At 36.0% G+C, this 25,731-nt stretch overlaps 1 protein-coding gene across 1 annotated transcript in view; it reads right to left on the bottom strand.

Annotated features, from left to right (window-relative positions):
* Positions 1-10,381: 10,381 nt before the first annotated feature.
* Positions 10,382-25,731, bottom strand: part of LOC140138019 (GTPase-activating Rap/Ran-GAP domain-like protein 3) — a 238,967-nt gene continuing 223,617 nt past the window's right edge. The window contains 8 exon segments of the mRNA XM_072159850.1: positions 10,382-12,205; positions 12,655-12,766; positions 13,651-13,769; positions 15,503-15,583; positions 16,692-16,758; positions 17,932-18,084; positions 18,817-18,980; positions 19,658-19,771. Coding sequence (XP_072015951.1) covers positions 11,232-12,205; positions 12,655-12,766; positions 13,651-13,769; positions 15,503-15,583; positions 16,692-16,758; positions 17,932-18,084; positions 18,817-18,980; positions 19,658-19,771 — 1,784 coding nt within the window. The 3' untranslated portion in view covers positions 10,382-11,231.

The raw sequence follows: 25,731 nt of genomic DNA, 5'->3' as shown, positions 1-25,731 counted from the left end.
TATGAGTTTGCATCATACATAATGATCAGTACGTCCATGTCATCATCATAAAAAAACACACCATTCTATGTATACCTGACGCCGGCAACTAGACTACTACCAAAAAAATAGTATCACATCTTTCCTACTCAATCAAAATAATACTTGCAAATTGATCATAGTTTACTAATCTAATCCTGTAATATAGACCTGTAATATCACCTGTAATATAGGTGATCATTGTTTACATGGTTTGTTATGGTTGGGATTAGTGTCCGATCTCTGTAATGTAATGTAAATGAAGCATATTGATATGCAGGAAGAATCGATCAGGGCGCTAGCTATAATCTATTAGGGAAAGATAAACACTATTCAAAATATCAATAGATAAGAAGAAAGGGATTTAGAGATTTGTAATTGAGTCATGCATGATTTAACAGAAGGTTCTTTCCAAAACCCAATCGTAATGAGTAAAACTTCACGTGCGGACGAATAGCGTGTTTGTGTTCTTTATACCCGCTCAGTGGCGTACCGTGGCCGCCCCAACCCGGGGGCTGAAGAAGAAACAATTTTGCCGCCCTTCCTTAACAGCCCGAAAAGGTTGACCCAATTTTTTTCACGGTCGTTTGAAAAAGTGAGGAGCAAAAAAAAAAAAAAAAAAAAAAAAAAAGGATTTTAGGCGCTAACGCCCTAAAAAAACCATTTTACAAAATTTGTTATGCATTTTTAATTTTTTGCGCCCTTTCTTATTTGCTAATTCGTTTTGCCGCCCCCTTCGTTTTTGCCACCCCTGTTTTGCCGCCCCTTCTTCTTCCGCCGCCCCTTCGTTTTTGCCGCCCCCTACTTTGACCCCGGGGGCTGGCGCCCCCAAAGTCCCCCCCCCAAATACGCGCATGCCGCTGTACTACATAATACTGTATAGAACATGGACATACTATCTAAAGGCTCTGAACAAATCTATCCTCAAGATCGACAGCATTTTTGGGGCACCCTCTACGGAGGGACCCTAATATTGTCTTGGAATTGCAGTTTGCTTCATTTTTTGGTTTTGCTAGAATTGCTTTGCATTTGCTTTGTTTAAAAGTAGGTGCTTAGAATAAATAACGAAATTGACTTGGTTTTGATTTTATTACTGTTTACTAATAATGCACTGAATGTAAATAAATCAGTTACAGCAAGAATTTACGCTTGAAATACGAAGTTAATGAACGCCTCTGACCATACTAGAAACACGCGCAATTTGCATTTTTGTTGTTGAAACCTACTTCTTTCATTCAAAGGAGCACAGCGTATTACATCACACGTCTATAACGTGGATCTGCTATGCGTAGCTTAGTTTTCGCTTCGCGGAGCTAAATTGATCAATGATGTTACAGTTTCTCATTCATGAATATCAGTCAGTTCATGATGAATAGTCAGCACAGAAATCAGGTGAAAAATAAATCTGGTATCTACTGCTGCAAGCTTAATTTTGTTTTGCCATTGTTTTCATGTTTCTAGAATTGTTCCTAATTCAAACACGCGTTTGTGATTGGATAGTATTTCCGGGGATAGTATTACGGCTATTGACCTCTAATCGATCGGCATCGGTTTTGATTGTTCTCCATCGCGTTCCGGCCCCGGGCCATTGTTAATGTTAACTTAAATTTCATTTTCATTGCTGTTTCGAAGTAAAAACATTGTCATCTAAATTCTACGGTAGTCTGACAGTATTTTGAATAAATCTTGCCGGGATATATTCTTCATCAAAAATGGTTTTGACATCGTATGTACGGGCAACGTTGAATTGTCCAAATTTGTGTTGTTTTTGATGTTTTTTAATTCATTCTTAAGGCAAGGGGGGACTTGATTCAGGTCATCCTGCCTTCTGAGTGCCTGCATCGTGTCTGTTGCAATTGTTAATGTATTTTAATTGACTGAAATAAAAATGAGACTATCTGCGACGTCTGCTCAATGTTTCACAGCAACTAGGCTTAATAGCATTTGTCTTTATTTATCGTCACATTAAAAAAAATTATTTATAACATTCGACCGAAGCCAGGCTAAGCCCAATAGTGCTCAGAGGTGACTAAATTCAAGGGATGCCATCCGGATATGACGGAACAGGGATATGGGAAGAGGTCCGATTTTAGATGCAGGAGGAAAACCGGAGCACCCAGAGAAAAACCTGCGAGGACGAGCATGGATCGGCAACCAAACTCACATGTGGCACCGCCGGGAATTGAACCCCGGCCACAGCGATGAGAAGCGAGTGAGAAGACCACTACACTAACTCGCCCTCCCTCTAACAGATAGTGCAAACAATTCTTTTCCTAAATCCCCTTAGGTAGAGGAAGAATTTGCCTCAATGTTACGAAATTGGGACCAACTTGCTAAACGCCATTTAAAATAAGTATATTCTCTCATCACTGAACTAGGTTATTAAGTTTCAAAACATTTGTATGAAAGTATTGTGGAAGTGTAAACGTTATGTAAATTTAGGATATAGATACTGTCTATTGAAGAAAATACACACATACGCACTTATTAACACGTGAATAATTTGTGAAATCATTTATTGAATCAGTATTCACTGGTTTTCGAGTACAAAATTGCGATTGATTATGCTGACCCAATACAATATTTGATAGTCACACTTAAAATTTAAACATGTAACAAACATTATACAGAACAGTGTAAATATGAATTATAATTTTAATAATATCAATACATAAAAGTCGCCTTGAAATGCTATAGCGATTATCAATGATTTACCGATGAGAAGGATAATTGTTTCTCGGATCGAAAAAAACCCTGCTCATTGGTAAAAGCATTTACTCAATGCCAACGGTTGAAATCTATTGAATTAAGCTTTATTGTTCATAAAATGGAGTAAATATAAAATTAAACGCGGTATTTGATACCGACAAAGTCAATGTCAGATTTACACAATTCCTCGCTGGACATAAGTTTATACAATGGTGATAACACTTTAAATAATGCTAATATAACCATTAAGTTAAGTCTTTGGCGCATGAAATACGTAAACCAGAAGGTGGCCTTACAACCAAAATGCAAAATTCTTTTATATTTATTATTACTTTCTTTTTAGCTCAGCGCCCAAAATATGCCTAAATATTGCACACAATTATTGACAAAACTACGTTTGATCTTTGGCAAACATTCTGCCTGACAACTGTGATGGCAGAACGAGCAAATTAACGTCATACTGGTGTATTGTGGGTAATGTTATACTTGTTGACGAGCATCACTCTCGCTCAAACATGTAATACGGTATTTTGGTCTTTGTGCAAGGCGCTTGTACTGGACTTCCAATTAACGTCATGCGTATGAGCACCGCGTCTACCAACGAAAATATAATAGAACTTACTGTCTCAACTAAAAGGAGTATTTCGTGATCCTGGCATCCTATTTTTATGACATTTGTCAGTAGATAGCCACGAAAAAGGTTATTCTCAAAATTTCAGTTGATTCTGATTTTGCGTTTGCGAGTTGGTTATAAAGGTTGATTATGTGAATTACACTGCTCCATAGACAATGCGCTTTAATTTCGTTCTGGTGTACCAGAACGTAATCCAAATGTCACGACCTATTTTGCTAATCGAACTAATCGGGAAGAAATTTTCTGTACATAAACACTTTGGGATGATGATGTGGATCACGAAATGTCCTTTTAACTTAAATCGCAACCTATTAGTATTGTAATAGCATAAGTTTATATCCGTGTTTTTTTTTATTTGACAAGGTGACAATAATTATTTGTTTATCTTGTATTATAAAAATGTTTTGCTGACTATTAAAGACAAAATACAAAAAAGTGTTTTTAAAAAGAATATAGGCAAATTTGTTAACTTAATACTTCACAACTGAAACCGGTCCTAGCATATTCTCAATTTGAATTTGCAAGCAGCAATTGAATATATCTAATTCAAATTGAATAAATTGAAATAAAAAGTAAAAATAACAAACACTTATATGGAATTGAATACTAAAAGTAGACGATTTAAAATAGCAAACACTTATTTGGAATTGAATACTAAAAATGGACGTCGAAATAAAAGGACAAGACTTACAATGCTATGAGAGTAGTATTTCAAGTTAGACTATTATATTATCAACTGCCCGGCCTGGTGTATATGTATTTGTATAATTTTCATGTAAATCATGTAAATAGGATCTAAAAGATTTTTATAAATAAACAAATCACAAAATCAAAGAATTTGAGAGCTATGATAAAACCAGTCTTGCGTCACATCATTAAGAAAATTCAAAAATCCTTCATAACAATTATTTTCTATGATCATTTGCTTACATGAAACCATCACATAAAGAAGAATCTCAAGATTTATTCTCAGTAAAACACATTGTAAATATAAACAAATGATCTTCAATTCAACACCTTATCGCAAGAATGGCTTTATCAATTGATTGCAAAGGCATTAACATTATAGATAGAAAAATATGAAAAAAACCATACAATTTATGACGAGAAATGTATTGAAATGAAATGCCTGCTATCGAATACAAGATCGATACTCTAGTATGAGTGAAGCAGGTTCTTGTATGACATACACATAACAATACATATATAGAAAAGAGACGATATCATTTTTAAAGGAAACGTAAGGCATCGTCTTAAAAGAAAATCATTATAATTGAACACCGAGACTAGTTTGCGTCTGACGTCAGGGCAACGGCGCGGTGTGATTGGTTGCTAACCTGCGCAGTACGGCATTTTTGGTTGACAGGACGTCAGACGCAAACTAGTCTTTTTAATTCGGTCTTCAAATATACATCGAGGGCTCAGTACAGAACCTGCAATCATGCTCATGAATAACATCACTAATCAGTGTAGACGAGCCTTTGTTGCACTGAGCCCTCGAATATAAGGGATTTTGGGATTGTCTTCACGGCACTTCTTAATATGGTTGATCGGAACTAACTAAACACCTGATACCTTCGATTGGAGATTGGTCAAGTTTATCACGTTTAGTGAGCATGATGATTCAGCTTGCTATTAAAATTTAGAGGCTAACAAAGAAAAGATAATGAGCTACATTCCTCTACACCTTCTCATAGCCTCTCCATACAATTGCCTTGTCACCTTAACGACAAAGAGAGTTATGTGGCCTGCCTTAAGGGATCCAAAATGAGCGTTTATTGCATTTCGACAGTATTTTTTGTGGGACATGAGAGCACCTCAGACCTATCGAATTGCATTCTGAATATGAAGCATGTCTTTCTGATATCAAATAATTTTCATTTTTTTAAATCATAATATAATACAAATTTTATGACAAATTATTAAAATTTGATATTTTTCAAATTTTTGATATATAACAGTCCTCGAAGTAAATTATATAAATCTAATGATATATTCTCAAAGTGTATGTAGGTGGGATAAAATGCCGACGATCAATTGAAAATTTTGACCTTTCATATTGAAGATATGGATTTTTTTCCCAAAAGACCTAATTTTTTTTGGTGTTTTGGGAAAAAAATCCATATCTTCAATACGAAAGGTCAAAATTTTCAATTGATCGTCGGCATTTCATCCCACCTACATACACTTTAAGTATAAATCATCAGATTTATAAAGTTTACTTCAAGTACTGTTAAATATCAAAATATCAATTTTAATGATTTGCCATAAAATGTGTATTAAATTGCAAATTTCAAAAAATCAAAATTATTTGATATCAGAATGACATTCTTCGTATTCAGAATGCAATTCGATATGTCCGATGTGCTCTAATGTCCCAAAATAAATACTGTCCAAACGTTCATACCCCAGCCCTTAATTGAGACTGTTGAAAAACAGCCCTTTCGGTGGGAAATTGTATTGGAACACTGTAAAATTTTCGAGAAGGGGTCTTTTGGTGAGCAATTGTTAAATTATGGATTTTGAGGGGCAAATGGGAAAAAATGGGGGGACGAGTTAAGCGGTATTTTTTTCTTCTACGCCGCATTACCAGCATGGTTTTTTAAAATTATTGGAACATGCACATGCGTAGTCTCCTAACTATCATTCTTTTTGGCCATATGCGGGCATAGTTCAATAACCTCTATTGTATATTCTATTACCTTCACGACCCATGGGTCGCGGGAACACAATATTTTCGCGATACGCCCTTAAAATATTTGGGCAAACAAAGTAATATTTTCTGTTTAAATAACTCTATTTTTGTGGTAATGGAATAGAAATTCCTAATCCTGTCTTATCCTTTACACACAAATAATGTGTCCTCTCCAGTGACAAATGAAATAATGGGTTCGGCTGCGCCTTATCCATAATACGTTTTACTGCTTTGGACACATTATTGGGGGGAGGGGGGGGGGGGTTGTAGCATGCTAAATGATGCTGCATTACCTTTTATTTCTTAAATATATAATATATAGCTCAAACCTTTACCTTCAATTGTGGAGTAGCTTCTTGCACCCATTCCAAGGTCGCAGGGTGGCCAACATTTTACGACCTTTGCTCTGTTTGGCCTCCCACCACCACCACGTGACTTTGTTTTTCATGTATTTATTTATATTGTTGCTTCAGTGGTAAAATAAATAAATAAGAAATAAATAAGGTACCTTTATATGCATATATCATACATAGGCGTACAATGAATTAATGAACTGGGTGAGCATGCCTCTCAGGTCAATCTGGATCAAGAAGTGCCGTGTGAATGTCCCATTGGTTTCTGATCAGGGATTATCATTTATATACACAGCTAGAAATTGTTTACAACACTCAAATATATTTTATACACTGCACCAGCAGTGTAGTTTTTACACAATCCTGCAGAAAACATATTATGTATGGATTAATTACAATAATATTAAATATTATTTCCTCAAAATTGGACAACTCTTTTACATTTACACTATTTATGAGTATACAATTTATACATAAGTGAACAATGGAATAACATGTGTTAAGCATTATACAATGATATCAAAAACTGTGTATTTTGAAGCAAAAATAATATCAAATATATTTAACCGTATATAGCCCAAACAATAAACCAAACAAAACACCTAAATGGTGTATGTATTTGGTAAGAAATAATACAATACAGAAAATAATATAGCACACAATGAGTAAATCTTTTTGAAACCTTTGGTCAAATGAATAGACCTACAAATCCGGGAGGGACCTGCAATCATATTTATGATTGGTAATGTGCAAGGATTCTCACTTTTGTAAAACAAATAACAAGTCAATCCATTATCATTCAAGGTGCACACAGTTGTTAATGTTTGGGATAACTGTCTTCTCATACTCAATGCACTTTATAAAAACGTTTTATTAAATGGGCTGCGAATAACCCCAACCTTGACTGAAACACGTGTTCTCATTGGCCACTTGTTCGTACGACCGCCTACTTACAATACATGTAAGTAAAGTAAATTAATATTTATTAATTATATGTGGCCGTTACAAAGACCATAAGTTTAAGGGGCGTGATCCAATCAACAGCCTCATCCACCATTTTTGGTAATCAAAATGAAACTTTGGTATTTAATGCCTGAAATATATTTCGTTTAGGCTCTAGATGGGGCGAACAAACGTGGGGTATTGTGGTAACCACAATCGAAATTATGCATTATAATTTCACTCATACATAGATTCTAGACAGTTCATTGGTTGATTGCCATTTACCATTTTTACCATCAGCCTCTCCGTGTGATATTTTTTTATTATATCACTCATACATAACTTCTAGACAGTTCATTGGTTGATTGCCATTTATCATTTTTACCATCAGCCTCTCCGTGTGATAGTTTTTACCATCATCGTGCTGCGCCGTATAGTGCGCCTGCGCCAAGCCGTGCGCTGACTCTTAGACTCGCCGATTTAGTTATGGGGTGGACCCCAAAATGTGAAGTATATCACGACAAAACATTTTCTTATGTTGATGAAAAAATTTATTTCCGACCTTAAAGGAGTATTTCGTGATCCTAGCATCCTCTTTTTATGACATTTTTCAGAAAATATCCACAAAAAAAGCTTATTCCCAAAATTTCAGTTGATTCTGATTTTGCGTTTGTGAGTTATGCATAATTATGTGTATTATACTGCTCCATAGACAATGTGTTGTAATTTCGTTCTGGTATACCAGAATTTCAAATTTCACGATATCTTTGCTAAATGAATTAATCTGCAAGAAATATTTTGTACATAAACATTTATATGTAGACAGAGGTTTCCAGTGATATATAAAAATCTCAACTTTTTTTGAGAAAAGTGGGGGGATGATGCTTTCGATCACGAAATGCCCTTTTAAATAGTATTTTAGTAATATAATTTATGTACGAGTGTTATAAAACAAATATTAATTGTCTTACATTCGTGTAATGGTCGAAATATAATCACTCGGTGAAAGACGTATTGTTCCATTCCACTCGCCGCTCCGGCTTGTGGAATGGAACAATCCATTTTCACCTCGTGATTATATTTCGACCATCACACTCATAGACAGTTAATATTTATATATTATCACAGTGCTGCGCGGTAGTAGTGCGCCTCTGCCAGGCCGTTCGTTGACTCTTAGACTCGCCGCCGATTAATTATGGGGGGGGGGGACCTTATCAAAACGTGAAGTATGTCAAAGCAAAGCAAAACATAGAATTTATTATGAGTGATATAAAACAAATGTCTTCGCGTAATGGTCAAATAATCACTCGGTGAAAGATGTATTGTTCTATTCCATTCGCCGTTATGGCTGGTGAAATCCAACAATCTATCTTTCATCTCGTGATAATATTTTGACCATTGTATACTCTCCAATGGGGCATTGTTATACACGTTTTTGCTTCTTATATCGAAACCGCTTAAGCTTGCAAATAGACATGTCGAGGGTTGAGAACCAGAAAGCCTTAACTCAAGAAATGTCATTTAGTGAAAAACATCCCAACTACATACACTTTCAGTACGTATCATAAAATTTATAAAATTTACTTCGAGGACTGTTAAATATCAAAATTTAAAAAAAAATCCAATTTTATTAATTTGTCAATCAAAATTATTCAATATCAGAATGACATTCCTCGTATTCAGACTGCAATTCGATATATCTGGTATACTCTCAGCTCCCACAAAAATACTGTGCAAACGTTAATATCCGATTCCGTAAGATATACAGAAATCCTCTCCAGGCAGTTATCACTAATATTATTTCAGCATTTTGGTTAAAGAACAACAGAATAAAACATTGATGGTAATCGTACATTATGAATTCAGAAAACTGTGGGATCAGAATCGTTACACACTAACCACCCAAGTTCATAAAATCTCTTAACCTCGTTTTACTATCAAACCTAAAGCGGTGGATTAACAGATTTACAATATATTGTGAATGGAATGAATTGAAAAAATCCAAACAAACCAATACTAGCCGACCAGCAGCAAATTCCAAGAAACAATGAACAACTTAAAATATATCTCAGAGGTTTTACATACAAAAACAAAATTGGACATTGTGAAAATTTGTGAATTGGACTGGGTGCTTCTAAGTGATAACATTGATCAAAGAAATGTATTAAGAACTAAATCATTCTTGATAATATTTTGTATGTACTTTACCATTACCCGTTACTGTCGATGCAATATAATATTGATATAAATAATAAAATAAAACATGTTTTAAATATTGAGTAAAATATAAAAATTATTATCATCACATAATAACAGACAGACATGTGTGTATGCTTCATATAGCACCTTGTGAAATTTCATTTATATATATTTATATATACATACATTATGTAATAATTAACATTATAATATACTTAAAAGTGTCAAAAGTTATGTGCACCTTACATTGCTCCTCACAGAGCACCAGACTTATATTCCATATACATTACTAAGTACTTGCCAAAATGATTTACCAATTTACCAGAATTTGTGTATAGGCTAAATAGTCAATGTAGGCTCACTTTCCACCGTATTTGCCGGATTCCAATGTGTATTTCCTATTATCACTGAAAGGCGATAAAAGTTAAATACGGTATTTCACTAAAAAGTAATCCACATCCATTTTTTGCCTTTGTCCTATGAATCTCAAAAACATTAAGTGTGCGTACCACAGAGGAGTAAGATAGACAGAGCGCGTACCATCAGTCAAAGTCTCCGCCTCATCCGATAATGAGGGCCGATTGTTCCATGAAATGCGACAGGCGAGACTGCTACGCAATTACCGCGTATTTTCATGGTCTGTTGCGTAATCGCGAAAGCACGCAACGCTCTATCGCGTATACGCGAAGGCACGCAGCGCTGGCGTGATTGTTAGACACAGCACGATCGAACAATCGGCCCTCATGAATATGCGAGAACTGGTAGCATACAATACACGGGGACTTTGACTGGTGGTACGCGCTCTGTCTATCTTACTCCTCTGTGGTGCGTACATTGTGATCTATGGCTGAGGAATTAAGTGACCATCAAGGCCAAATGTTAATTTGCAGGTTTTTATTGGACAAAGCTGAAAGATGCTTCAATTTCAGATTCAGATTTAGGGAATATATTGTACTATATAATAATAGAAGACCAAAAAGGGCAATGGCCAATACATCATATTGACCTTGGTGGGTTTTTATCTTTTTGTCAAGTACACATTAACATACTGTACATGTACTCTAGAGCTTTTTCCATATAAAATTCTTCATTCTCGTATTCATACAAAACGCCCTTAACATTCGTCATTCGTAAATTTACATAATACATTCCGGCAATTATTTGATCTATGAAGTGTAAAAATAATTTATCCAATTCATTTTGCATGTCATGTTTTAAATAACGATATAGTGCATTAAGGATAGGGTATTTTCAAACATCAAAACTCGATGATTGTATTGATATATTCCAGCCGTGAAGTGTGTAGTAGTAGACGCAGTAGTAGCAGAAGTAGTAGTAATAGTAAGAAATGCAATCTTTTGAAATATACAAGAATTATATTAAAACAAAATCTTCTTCAACATTACATTTGAGCAATCGTTGAAACATTGTGACTTTCCGTCAATGTTGTTGGTGTCATTGTTTTGTACAATTTATCGAGACACCTTTAACAAAAAATGGATACACTAAAGATTAACTAAATTAAAAGTCAACAACCCGATTTCAACTACAATGTCTTAATAATGGTAATGGGTTGTATTTAAGTATGAAAATAATGGGGTTAATGATGAAGAGCAGTATTTCAATTTCCTGTTTCAAATTAACCACCAATATATATAAAATTATCTAGCAATCTCTTTATCTACTTTAAATCAATTTCATCATCATCAACAGATGATGAGAGTTGGAATGGCACGCGGGTGATATTGTGCATGTGTGTTGGTGAGGGTGACTCTGGCGGCAGGTGAATTGGTTCAAACACTGACCCGCTGGAATCACTTCTGTTATGAAAATCTAACGCAGGAGCTGATACCACGTGACCCAGTCTTGGAGAAGAGCGCAAAAGTTTCCCCAGCAGTTCGGCTCTCATGTCGGCTTCTGATTGGCTGGATGATGAGCTACTTACAGAGCGAGATTGTGATATGTTGAATAAATCGAACTTTGAATCTGCATGCTCTGATTGTACACTACTAGATCGACTGTCTGTTCGTGTTCCGGGATAAAAGACGGAATCGGAATGATTGGATCCGTACCTCGGCCTTGGTGATATGGGTCGTCCAAATCGGTTGGCCGAGGTATGGTGTTCGAAAAGCTCAGCACGGGCTTCGTTTTCTGCATGTGACGAAAAGGTACGACGTTGTAACCTTGGCGATCGTAAGCACCCAAACATTTTACGCCTGGTCTCAGCTGATTCCGATCCGGGTCTTAACGGTAAATTACTAGAATGAGGTATTGATCCATCGACTGACTCAAAAGAAAAATCACTTTCTGAGTATCCCGAGTCGGAGTACTCTGCAGACGGACGTGGAATGATGGGAGATTTACTGATCCACTGGAATGTGTTATCCGAATGTGGGTGTAATCCTATTGTCTGTGCATTGGAATCCCGTGACTCGTCAAGCACGGTGCCTGATTCTAATCCATACATAACACCTAGAGGGGAGTCACTTCTCTGTAACATCCCGGTGAGAGGACTCTCTGCAATGTTGACAAGGGGTGAAATAAAACTACGTGGTCGATTCCCTGAACCTTGAACTTGTCTCTCTGTCATTTGACCAACCAGACTGATGAGTGGAATCTTCCAGATACGCACAGGAGATCCGGTTAAAGGTGCCGCTGAAAAAGAAAGGATACAATGTTGATAAAAAAATAGTTTCAAAAGAACGTTTGTGTATTTTGTGTACGCTTTCTATCAAATTATATATTTTGTTATCCCATTTAGGTATAAGTTGGGACATGTGTAAACATTACAAGTATGCAATGCCAAAAAATCAGGTTTAAAAAACATTATCCCAGTTTGATATTATAAGATCGCACATATCCGGCAAAATAAAACACCGAGAACTATGGAAATAGTTAACTACGGATAAGCGCATAAAAATTGTAATTTGTTGACGGGCTTTATTCAGTAGAGCCCCGTAAATAGTAAGTACATGTTACACTTTGGCTGTTTAAATAATAGGTGTAAGTTGGAACATGTGTAAACTAAAACTAAAAACCCAATTTCATTTTAAAAGATTGTACATTATGAATGATTGTTATTATTTCAAATAAATGCGTCTTACCAGCGTTTGGGTTTGTTGGACTAGGTAACGGGCTGTGACCAAATGTACGGTTCGGATCTTTCGGGCTAGGTTGAAGCATTTCTACGTCAGTTGTTGTGAAAAACATATCGCACTGAAAAAAAAACCACATTGTTACAAATGAAATATTAGCGATTTGTCAAGTACACTGTTATCACAAATCAATTGCGATCTCTATTAATAACTAATCACTCGCGATCTAGAAATACAGTTTTTTATAATACCAATATGGTTTCCAAAAAACATTTGATCTTGATCATCAGCTCCAGTTGTTATTATGAAATTGAATTAAAAAACACAATAAAAGGCTGTCGATCCACTCAATTTGAGTAGCAAAACATGCAAAAATACACTGGATTCTGTTCAGCATCTCATGTTTGAATCGTGCAAAAGTATCCTCTCTTCCTCTCTCATGTATATTACATTTAGTGCATATTTGTAATTTGACAAGTTTGGTAATGAGTTATGGGGAATGCTGGGGAGGTATCAGCCGTTAAAAACAATATTACTCTAGAACAATAATGATCAAGGTTGCCGCACAGGGCTACAAAGAAACAATATTGCTCAAAAACAATAGCGATCGAGCTTAAACTATAAACTAGCCCCCGATTGAGGCCATAAAAATGAGGGAAATTAAGGGGTAAAATAGGTGACGGAGTGTCTCTAAATATCGACAGCCCGTCAGTAAAGTTACGCATTCACCTTGATTTCTTTCCCTGCGTGGCTATTATATATTGGAACTCCATTAACCCAAACTCGACAATCTTGCAAAGTTTTGAGAAAAAATTGCAACCATTCATTAATGAGCAATTTGGTGTATGACCACAGATTTTGATAACACTTCCGTTCTGAATAAGGACAAGGGGGTTACAAATTGGACAGAATTTACGACCATATCATTTCAAGACGGCAACCTACAGAAGTGGCGACGTCATCACAGACACCAAGGACTGATATTAAGTTGTTTAAAAAACTTACTTTTGAGCAAACAAGGTTGAGTTTAGGTAAGCTCATTGTATGTACCAGGTTGCCATTGACTACGAGTCGAATCTCAAGCGAGTCTGGTGTGAAGGCCAAAATATATGGAAAGGCACAAACTGGAATGGAAAGAACATTATAGCATATGTATTTATTACCTCACAATAATTATGTGGATTTTATATCAACTGCGCTGCACGTTGATTTAAGTATCCGCGCACTGATAACAGTGATAATACCGTAAATAATGATGAAATTAACACTAAATGAGAAAATAAGGGATGAGGAAATTTGTTCTACACATTATTTTTGATAACTCAAGGGGCAGGGCTAGCCATTTGACCGTAGCCCTGCGCGGCTCTTCTAAATTTTACCCACATCAAAAGCGAGTCTCTACTGTGGAAGTTTTCGCGAACATAATTAATATGAAATGGGCGACGGGCTGCATCTAACGGAATTACGAAAGGGGTTCATTTCAGACATATTTCAGGTATGTATTAAAAACACTCAAATAGCAGCCGCAATGGTGAAATACACGGTGATTTACATTCAAACTAATAACGAAAGACGACAATACAATAATAGTGCCCTGAGGTATACCACTATGTAATTCCACCCACCCAGATCGAGTAAGTATTTTTGTACTCCTCCCAAAAAGGAAGTCCGGCACCACCTACTGCACAAGTGAAGGAGGAATACCAAGTTGACCAACTTTAAACTGTGATCTTATGGTCAATCCAATCAAAGGCCTTCAACAATCTGTTAGCACAATGACCAACATTTCTTGAATTCTCGCTTCCTCGACATTAAATGACAAAGACATCAATAAGGGTGGCGGACAATCCCTTTTGGCTTCCAAATGGGAAATGATCAACATAGGGATGAATATCATCCAGAATCCATTTGCACACTTTTCTTTCATCGACTCTCGCAAGACACGGGGTCAGAGAAACCGGAAGGAGTTTGTTGATTGCAGACGGAGATGGGTAGAAACAAGCTTTGCGTAAAGGATGTATTGATTACATCGTCGTATAATGGCGTAGAGTGATTTTTCCAAATTTTCCGTTTCATAAAGTGACGTATAAATTTATAGCTAGCAATATCCTATAATAGTTATTCCTTTTATGAATATTAAAGATACAGTTTAATAGTTTGAACCTTAAACTTCAATTAATTTCAAATGGAAACGTGCCACTGAGAGATAACAGTGTAGGAGTATCAAGTCCGTTGCTGGGATATAATTAGGACCCCAGCTTTGGAAGCGGATAACGTACTAAGATCATGGTATATCTGCCATGTTTGAACCATAGGCGGCAGGGCAGGATTAGGTAGATATATTTGGAGATCATTTAACTTCATCGGCTGCTGTGAATTAGAAAAATTGGCTAAGGTTGATCATGATTGATGCCATTAACAACACTATCAGAAGCACTGAAGCAGCAACATAAGCACATGAATAATTGTTTCGGTCTTTTTCATGTTTGCCAGGTACGTGATCTTCTTGTGCCACCGACGTGGTTCAGTTTCCTAACCTTGTTGATATTATGGGCAGCTTTTGATTTCCTGATCGCGTTGATATCTCGGTTTTTGAGATCAGTCCATGTGGATTTGTCACCCCTGCCAAACGCTTTCTGCCTTTGGTTAATTCACATGTAACTTGACAGATGTGACTGGAAAAAATGTCTATACCCTCATTAACTGTTTGATAGAGAGCGTCAATATTGGACTGAGCATCTTTGGCATTATACACAGTGAACCAGATTTGGCTCAGGATCCATCAAATAAGAACAAAAACAAAAACAAAATAATTATCTACCACATTCTTTTAGATGTTGGCCTAATCCACACTTACCGATTGCTTTCGGGGCAGAATTCCAGTGGATGTCAAAATCTGATGTTGACTCGCCCATAAGATTGCGAAACTGGGACACATCTTTTTAAGGAGAAAAAGAAGAAAAATGTTAGGTGATAGTTTATGTTATTATGTTTGGTTGTCTAGTATGTTATTATGTTTGGTTGTCTAGTAAATTGGCTTTTTCGGTAAATCCCCTAGACCCAGAGTGCTGTAGACCTGAGATGTCATCATTTAACGTCAGGCCGAGATGTGCACATTGCTTTGCGAACATGCGCTTATCAAAGCAGTGAACTGCGCAGTAATGATGTGCGTATCAGTGTTATAGTTATAGTCCCCTGATACGAAAGAGATTGTATACACAAAAAGGCTCTATTTGTCCAAGTAATAGCATCGTTAAAATTTGGAAAGCAACAAATACACAATAATAATTTGTTTGCTTATCTTTAAGGTTAGTGTTTACATTTTGACCTAGATTTTTAGAGTCAAGCACTTTGTTGTTACAATAAAGATTGTATACTAAATTGCCTTTTAAAAAAACAAACCCGATTTTGATATACAGACAGGATTTGTCTCTGGATTTCCTTGAGTAAATACTACATTTCAATAATTTAATGTGCAATTTAACTCGTTTTGGCTATTCATTATGCAAATTTGGTTTCTTTTGCTTGCTATTTGTATCACACTTTGTTTTCTGAGTTAACTTGCGAAACACATTCTGGCGTCGAACTCATTAAAACTTTAAGACAGTAATGACACAACATTAGTATTATTTACTTATTTCCGCCAGTCAGTATAACTAACAAACCTCTGTTTTAAGGGATTTCGGAGATAGACCCAAGAGAAATTGTAAAATTGTCTGAAGGTGCTTAAAAATGGTTGATAAACTAGCGAATTACTCTTAAACCATTTTTTCTTTGATATTGCGTCTCCTACTGGATTTGCATAGAATTCCTGATGCCTTGGGCATATGTATAAAGAATTAACATTTATCTAGCTCTTGAAATGAAAAACACAGTGTCAAGCTTATTCATTGTATGGGTTAGTTGCTACATTATTAGACAAGTAAATTCTGAACGTGCAAAAATGAAATTAGTGGAGAGCAGTGTAGTTTGGGATTGACGGAACTCTGAATATCCCTATAAAACACGATGAGCCTATATCTCCACAATTATCTTATTGTACTTACGATTATACGACAGCAATAGTTCTGGTTCATCTTCTTCATATATATCCAAGGCTGAGACCAAATTCACCTGTAGAAAGAAAATGGCCAATAAAATATTCTCGCAGGGATCCAAGTACTTCATTTGAAATGTTTGTCTTTCAGTTTTCAATCTTTCATTTTCATAATCATACCCACGAATAACAAAAACGGAACTGGTGTTTTTACTCCTTCTGGAATGTGATAGTGGAGCTAACACTTAAACTTCGTAACCTGACTGGGAATATCTCATTAATAGCATGATTTGTCTGAAAAGTATTTAAGTTAGGGTTTAGGGGATTTTAGGTTAGGGTTAGGGATAAGGTTAGGGTTAGCTTTAGAGTTAGGGTTAGTGTTAGGCTAGAGTTAGGGTCAGAGTTAGAATTAGAGTCAGGGCTATCTTTAGGGTCAGGTTTAGCATTACGATTAAGGCTTATAGGTTAATGTTAGGTCAAAGTTTAGGGTAAGTGTAAGGATAATGGTTTATAAATAAGTTATTGGGTTTTCAAATGACCCCTAGGTCTATTGACCAAAAGTGTGTAGTTTACATCATTGGCAGTACTATTGGTTTTATCTGATAAAGCAGATGAGCTAAATGGTGTCAACAAACTCGCTAAATAATAATGCCAAATTGGCAGTTAGCTATGATGCACAGTGTCATCGCCCCGATATCTTCATGGCAGAAATCGCCATGGCCATTTTGTATCGACCTGTTTAATAGTTTTGAGTCGCATAATGGGCCGAAGGACATCTGACTAAGGCTACTGACAATAGCCCCGATTAGCTCGGTGACTGACCTCGCTGTGTGTCAGTCGAGCATGGTACGTCATAGGTCATATGCTTTTAGATTACCTCCACGATTGGCCTATACACTGCGCTATATAATTCGGCACATATAAATCAGAATTATTGTCAGTTTTTGACTCAAGACGCAAGCTACTCTCTCAAGACGCAAGCTAACGACTATCATATCTGTTCAAAATATATATTCAAGTGCAAGGAACTACATCTGGTTTCTTTATACGAAATCATTTACGGGAGATATTCATCATTTTCTACCCCGGTATCCAAATATTTTCTTCTCATATCAAACTCGTGCATAGCAAATTCACGTGTATCGATCCCGGGTATTTATTTTAGTATCTCTGCTGACAAAGTAATTATTAGCCAGGCGATGTCGGTGTGTGATGCTACTACTGTTTGATATTCTTCTTCCTAATCATACCTTATTGGTATCTACAAGGTGTAGTCTAAATGTGTCTCCATTTTTCTCATTGATAAGGTCAAACTGATGTCGGTATCCTACACAGATCTGATTATCATCCCGACCACCGTCTACTAGCGACATCACACAAGGCACGTCACCAACACACAATTCCTGCAAATGAGGAAAAACAGTAACCGTACAACGTGAAATATTGTTTACAAATAAGTCTATAATAAAATTGCTTCAAAACATATTATCAAGCTGAGCAGGGGTTAAGTGGTCTGTGAAAATTTTGCCCATATTTCACTTATATTCCCCCACATTCTTCCTCGGAAAGAATCCTGGTGAGGGCACTGCATTGTGGTACATTGAACACGTAGCTCTATAATCAGATTTTATATCATATTTTATATATTTTTATATATATTATACAGCTAAACAAGACCTGAACATCCTCTGGGATGAAATATAATGTCTGTGTAATTTGGATCAGAAAATGAGTTTTGGGCTGGGTTTCTTGTACAATAAGGGACCATATATAGGCAATTTCAGTTGAAATCCATACACCCGGGGAAATATGGAAGACGTGATCATAATCTCTCACACAGGCAGGTGACTATTTTTGTATATGCATTTGTTGTCATATATTGTACCAATCATATCTTTACTTTCAATTAAAGACTTAGATTTTGTTAGCTTAATGAAACAGTGTATTTGTGTTGTGCATTCGTGTGAGTTCGGGTAAAAGGCGATTTTGGCCTTGAGTCCAGTACGACTCGTAACAATAATTATATGCCTATTATCATGATTATTATGAGCTCAGTTATTTATGATTCGGCTTGAAACATGTTGCACATGTAAAATGAATCAACTAAATATTAAAAAGAGAAAAAAAAAACTTACTCTAACAAATTGAAATCCTTCCACAGGGTCCGTATCCGCTGCCATACACCAGGCAGTCCAGGCAGCACTATGTTTCCATGTCAGGAGGATCAACTTCTTTCCCATAGCTACCACCATCCGAAGATGACTTCCGCCTGGTCGACTTAACGCGAAGGAGTTGCATCCTGGAGGTAACACGAACGTAAATGATTTATTTAGTAAAGAAGAAACCCAGAATCATATTGTCTTAACCTTTTTTAATTTATAGGATCTCAAATTAAAGCGGCATGCATTTTCGTTTGAGTCCATGAAGAAGTTTGCAAAAGGTTAAGGTACGTGTTGAATTATTACCAATTCGCTGGCAAAATAAACCGTAGCTGATTATAGTTTGTAATTACGGAACAAACCAAAAGTTTGATGACGAACTATAAACAAAAGTCGTTTCAAAAGCGATTTCAAAAAGTACTTGATTACGTTGGTAAAAAAAATAAAATTTCGGTTAAAGTTTACCTTTTCAGATTGGAATTGTCAATATTTCACACTTACGTTAAATGAAGGGTGGGAGGAAGGAGGTTTTGTTTTATAGGACTTCATTGAACTTTTGGGCTATCCCTTATAGTTTTACACATTTTAAACATCAAATAAAGCGGTCCAAAGGTTTATTATATCCTTGACCGACCTGTTCCGTATGAAAAAGAAACCGTATTTACTATTTTAATTGAGCGTAGCAAAATAATTTAGGTCACAGTAGATATACGCTTCACGTTTGAATTTACAGGGGAAATCCCATTCTTACGGTAAATGTCAAGATGCTAAAATATGATATAAAGAGAGATAAGATGACAGGCATTAGATGGAGTACCTTTTGTGCGCTCCAACTTATGATCCTTGCAGTCATTCTTTGTTCTAACAATGTGCTCGCTTTGTTCACCTTCAAAATCCGATAGTCTGAAAACATAAACACGACTTTCTTTTCCTGGAGAAGAAAAAAACAACAACAAAGAGATAGGAATTAAAGCTACGTGTTACCGAGCAAGGTATTGACTCGTGGAAGTTCATTATGGCGTAATAAAAGTTCATATATATATGTGCACAAAAACTGTAGCTGCCTTATATCGGTAAACACTTATGATACCTATATTCAATGGCTACATTGACGTGCCATTCCTACGATATTTCTTGATTATTATCGCCCCTCTTCTCGATCTCCTCTTCACTCTTCTCTCGGGGTGCACCGCTCATCCTTACGGCTTTACACCTTTTCAAATAATGGTCCCAGTGGGCACACAGATTGAAGTTCGACGTTGTATCGACGTTGTATCAACGTCCGATTTCGACGTTGAAATCACGTTGTATTTGCAAATGGACATCAACGTTGATACAACGTTGTATCAACGTCGAAATCCTAACCTGTGGCCACTGGGGTTTCTTTTAAGTGATAATTTATTTGCTCAAGAAATTGCATTCATCATGTTCAAGTAATAGTCTTTGTTCAAATGAACAATTTTTTAGCTTTAACACTAGTGCCTTTTCTGGTTTTGGGCGAAGTAAAGGAAGTAAGGAAAGGAATGAGGAAGGCTGAAAGAAAGAAAGAAAGAAAGAAAGAAAGAAAGAAAGAAAGAAAGAAAGAAAGAAAGAAAGAAAGAAAGAAAGAAAGAAAAAGAAAGAAAGAAAGAAAGAAAGAAAGAAAGAAAGAAAGAACGAAAGGAAGGATGGAAGAAGATGAGGAGAAAAAAATTTTTTTCGGAACGCTTTTTGTATGTATGTGTGCTCGGATGATTGTACAATCGCATCACGTGGGATGCTAGTGTTCGCAGTAGTTTTGTGCTGTGGTCTTTTGTAGTTTTCAGGCGGTTAGGGTTAGCGTAGCTAGGCCTCAGTAAAGGAAAAGAAGAGGCACGCAACTCATTTACAATTGTTTATTTAATTGGTTTTGGATAAAGCATGAATCTTTTAATTGCTTTCATTTGTTTATTCAGAATATAAATTGCACAACCTGTATAGATTTCACTTCAGTGTTACACTTACTGAAAAGGCAGCCTTAACCAATTTCCTTGTTTATTCCCTACGAATTGGCTCAGTCAAAATGCTGATGTTAACGTATAGTCAAAATGTAACCTAAGTCCTTTCCAAATTAAAGTCAGGATTGTTACTTTTATTGAAAATATTCTAAATATGGCAGCAATTTGCAGGTACGCCTTTCTTCTATACAGAAGATATTCTCTGCTTATTGTATCATATATCAAAATAGTGCGATTTACTATCCTAAGGGACGTAAGATGCAACACTTGAATTCAGTGGACGCCCACTTCTGTATAATGTTACCAAACTTGACATTTCAAACCCATTTCTCTCATGACTTCACCTCAGACTAATTGATATTATTTCCTTTCATATCTGGAGATTCAGGTCGCAGACTGAATATCATATGCATACTAATTGTTAAGGTTTCAATGACCGATGTTATTCCATATTTGAAAGTGCCATCCTTTCATGAGAATTCATGTATACCTAAAATCAATCGGGCTTCGAGATTGTTAAAACGCTCAGAGCGACCAAATGACTTTAGGTAAATGTGGTACCATACGACGTGACTCCGTGAGTCCGACCATCGCTTGTGTTGATTTTTAAGGTGACGCGATCTATTGTTGGTCGAAGCAGCCAAAATAAATATCGATTTTCATTATCTGCATCAATATATTATTGATATTATATCACACTTTGATGTTTTGCAACAGTTCATTCTACAAATCATATAATTTGAAAACTTGCTTGATTTGTTGTTAAGGTTACGTAGGGTAAAAATTCCACTCAACTTGTCTTTTGTTTTTTAATTTTTATTTATGAAGTATATGTATATATAAACATCTCAGAGATGTAGATTGAAAAAATTGTATCAACAAAGTATTTTTTAAATTATTTTTGTATATCAATATTTGCTCTAGATATCCCACAGCACTAATTCTTTTTTAAAGACAGTTCTTGTTTTAAGGGGACACGACACTAAATCCTTCCGCATTTGGTGTAACTCATGGAAGAAAGAGAAGGTGTGAGGGGCTATCATTTATTTGGAAGGGGGAATCCCAAATATACATGGGGGGGGCCCGTGGGTTAGATTTTAAAAGGTATGCCAACATTTTCTGTCATCCTCCCCTGGCCCTGCTCTCGGCCAGCCTAACTTTGCCAATATGCAAACTAAAATGGCCTAGATATTATGATGCAGATTTGAATGTTTCTGTAAGCCACAAACTGCTCCCCCCTCCCCCATTCTACCCTCCCCCAGCCCCAGGACTCATAATTATTATGCACCTATACTTTCTTGTATTTTCACATGTATTTCAATGGGACATTTATTTAGTGATGTGCCCCCTTATAGTGATTATTATTCCAGTGCATGAACTGGCAACCCTATCATTTTCATTTGATTTCTAAAATCACTGAAGCATAAGCCAGGCATGAGACTGCACTTTCCTAAAAAAACCTGAAAAAACTGAAAATGCGCGTGAAATTGGGCAAAAAGTACCAAAAACAGGCTGAAATTAAATAAAGTTGCGGAAATTTTGACTATAAAAAAAACTGAATTCAGTTTTTAAACTGAAAATTCTCATGCCTGATAAGCACAGTGGAGCATGAGTATTCAACCAGCACTATACTAGACAAAATCTATAAAATAAGTACTATCACCTCGGCCCTGGCAACACTAACTAGCATTGTAAACAACTTAGCACATGGTTTGAACATGATATAGATAGTGTGGAAGTTTTGGCAGAAATTTGTCAATTTCTGCAAGTTTTGTGAAAATCAATTGATACTTCCCATGCAGTAAGGACTATCAGTAGTAATACAGGAGCACTGCACCTGGAATATTATGGGATTGTGAATTGATACTGTGAAATAGCAGAAAATGTGAGTACTTGAAACTAAATTTGTGCATATCTCAAAACTCCATTTGGACCATTTGGCCTGATATGCTGAGATAAAATAAATTATTTTAAATGTTTCCAGTAGCTGATTCATAAAATTTTGATATGCATGTGTTAGCTGATACTTCAAAGAAATAATGTAGGGAATAATTGTGTCAATATAGTGGCACACTAAATTAATATTGTTGTTGCCAAAAAGACGACATTTACCCCATCATTTTCATTGACATTCTGTGAACATGTAAGCTTACTGTTTCAAATCAGGAGGACCTATCGAAAGAATAAATAGGTACATTATTTTATTGGTTTGTTTGTAACACATATCCGAAATCGCAATGAAATCGGACCCTCTCCCCATATTTTCCTGGCCTCTTTCCCAAAAAACCTCATTCTCATGAAATTGAACACAAATTGAAACACTTACAAAGTACATTTGTGTATGAGCTATGACGTTAAAAGTATTACAATAATAATCATTAGAGTGTCAACTTTAAGATGAAGTATGATTTTTAGGCCTGCCATGTTTATTTTTTGAAAAACAAAATATTTTAGGTGGCTACGTGCAGCCAATTTGCCTACACAAAATTTCAAAATCCTGCGTAACCTTAATGCGTTATGTATGCTTTACAAAAGTGTTGTTGTTTCAGCCCTCTTTACAACATAACTCAAGAACCACAGGACCTACAAAAGTACATCTGTGATATTTGAATTCTTCTACACACTCGCTATGAAATGATCAATGCAATTTTTGCCAAAGCTCACTACCACTCGCAAGATGCTGTGAACTACCAAATCGCAAGTTCCCCAAATTATTCCTCTTGTCATGGCAATCCAGAAGAAAATATACTTTTACCTATTTGTGACATACCCTTCTGGAGTTATAATCAAAAAGGTCAAAGCTCACGATTTGACCTCCACAGGGGTCAAAACCTCAAAAATGCTCCGATCTTCACCAAAATAGACTCAAATTGTACATCATAGAAAATCCAGACAAATAATAGTTTGTATTGTGTGTGATGCTTCCTTACATGGGTTACCATGGTAACATAGCAAAAAAGGGCCATGTCTATATATGATTTAATGGACACTGATCTTTGTCACCACGTTGCCATAGTAACGAACATCATCCTAGCTATGGCAAACTATTCTGTTTTCAGAAGACGAGTTTTTTTCAGGATTTGGTGATCTTTGACCTTTCTGGATCGCCATTACATAAGGAATAATTTGGGGGAACTTTTCAACAGCATTTGAGCAATTTGAATTTTGACCTCTGTGTAACCTTTGACCCGCCATATCTCAAAATGCTCAATGCTGACAGAGTTACAGTAAACTTATTTTTGAAGTTGGTGGTCTTGAGAAGCAATATACATCAAAAACAAAACTATCGACACCAAAACAACGTCATACCCACTAGCCGCCGGACTATTTTAAGTATTATACTTGCTTATAATTTTAAGTAATTAAGGTACAAACAATGTGAAATTGATGAAACAGGGTTCATCATTTGCAGAAAACAAGAGTATATCTTAAAGCCATATTATAACATTTTCAAATAAAATATATTAGCATTTCTTTGCCATAAAATGTCAGCTTTTACTGTCAGATATATCCCCTTTTATTTTTGAGCCGAACAACTACGGCAAAGCAAAGAAAATTGAATTTACTACCAGCGCACATGTCGCCAATACGTACCACTCCTTCGGTCATGTTGTGGTACGACCCTTTGTTGTGTATATCACCGTCCCGCACGCCGTGTACGTACTGTGTGTTATGAACATCGTGTATGCGTTCGACTAATAATTCCATCGTAATAATAAAGCGCCGAATCCGGCGTTTTATTCAAAATCTTGGATTTTGACAAAACTACAGCACCTAGAGTCTTGATTTTTGCAGGGTATATTGGTTTAATAAAGTACAATTTCGTCTTCCTCAGCAAATGTTATAATATGGCTTTAACCAAATAGGTCCCCTTTTTCGGCAGAACTACCTAGAAAACTTAGAGGTTTGATGCTCCGGCGGGTGGCACAACCCAGTAAAAATAACTTAGAGTATACCCGCATGTCTAAAGGTAGAATGAAAGCACATGAATGCAGGCATTGTGCGTCCGGTCATCGATTTGTGTATTATTTGGGTCAATGGCTCGCCTCAAATACTGAATTGGGTTAATATTATTTATAAGCAAAATAAAGGTCCTTTAAAAATACGTGACAAAAAGGTAAAATCAATTTATATTATATTATATGTCTACAGCTGCGTTACAATTGACTTGGATATATTCAAATTATGAAAACATACAAAAACAATTAGATTTGGGTTAAAAGTCTTTGGCACCTAGCCAGTACCTGGTATTGTGATTTTTTTGGAAAGTTTTAACTCAATTGTGGGTAAATGATATTCATATTAAATGTGAGGGTATTCTTCACAGGTGTGGTTATTTTGAACTTTACATTTCGGACAGCAAAGTTGCCCGCAACTGGTATGCGACCGGAGAGAAATACATTTGCGGTATATATTTGGTAAAAGTTACACTTACACCTGTGACGTACTCTTATATACCCCAGATTTATAATTATAACATGCTGGGATTCCCCAGATTTTAAAATGTAATTATTGCATGATATCATATGGAAAACCCCGTGCCCATATGTTACTGAATGGTGCTACTAATTTGACCGCTGAAAGAAGGAGATTGTGGATTACGATAAAAGTGCACATCTTTCCAAAAAAGGATCTTTATTACTTTTTTTTTTGACATGCTGAACTTTGGTTTATGAAATGACACATCTGTTAATGGGAACAGAGTGGAAACCTTTCCTGAAGGAATGAGTGATTGGTGCAAGTAATGCCGTTTTAGAGATTATCACCTGCTCAAGGATTATGTACGTGACGTAAAGAATGAGATATGAATAATTAAATTGTCTTGGACCTAACGAAACTGATCATCAATAAGAACAAGACTTTTGTTAAAATAATATTATCCACTGTATAAAGATTGTTATATCCTGTTGTGATA

This window comes from Amphiura filiformis, chromosome 17 (genome assembly GCF_039555335.1).
Source record: "Amphiura filiformis chromosome 17, Afil_fr2py, whole genome shotgun sequence".
Classification (NCBI taxonomy): Eukaryota; Metazoa; Echinodermata; class Ophiuroidea; order Amphilepidida; family Amphiuridae; genus Amphiura; species Amphiura filiformis.
Note: the sequence above shows the minus strand (reverse complement) of the source record. Positions and strands in the feature narration are given on the sequence as shown.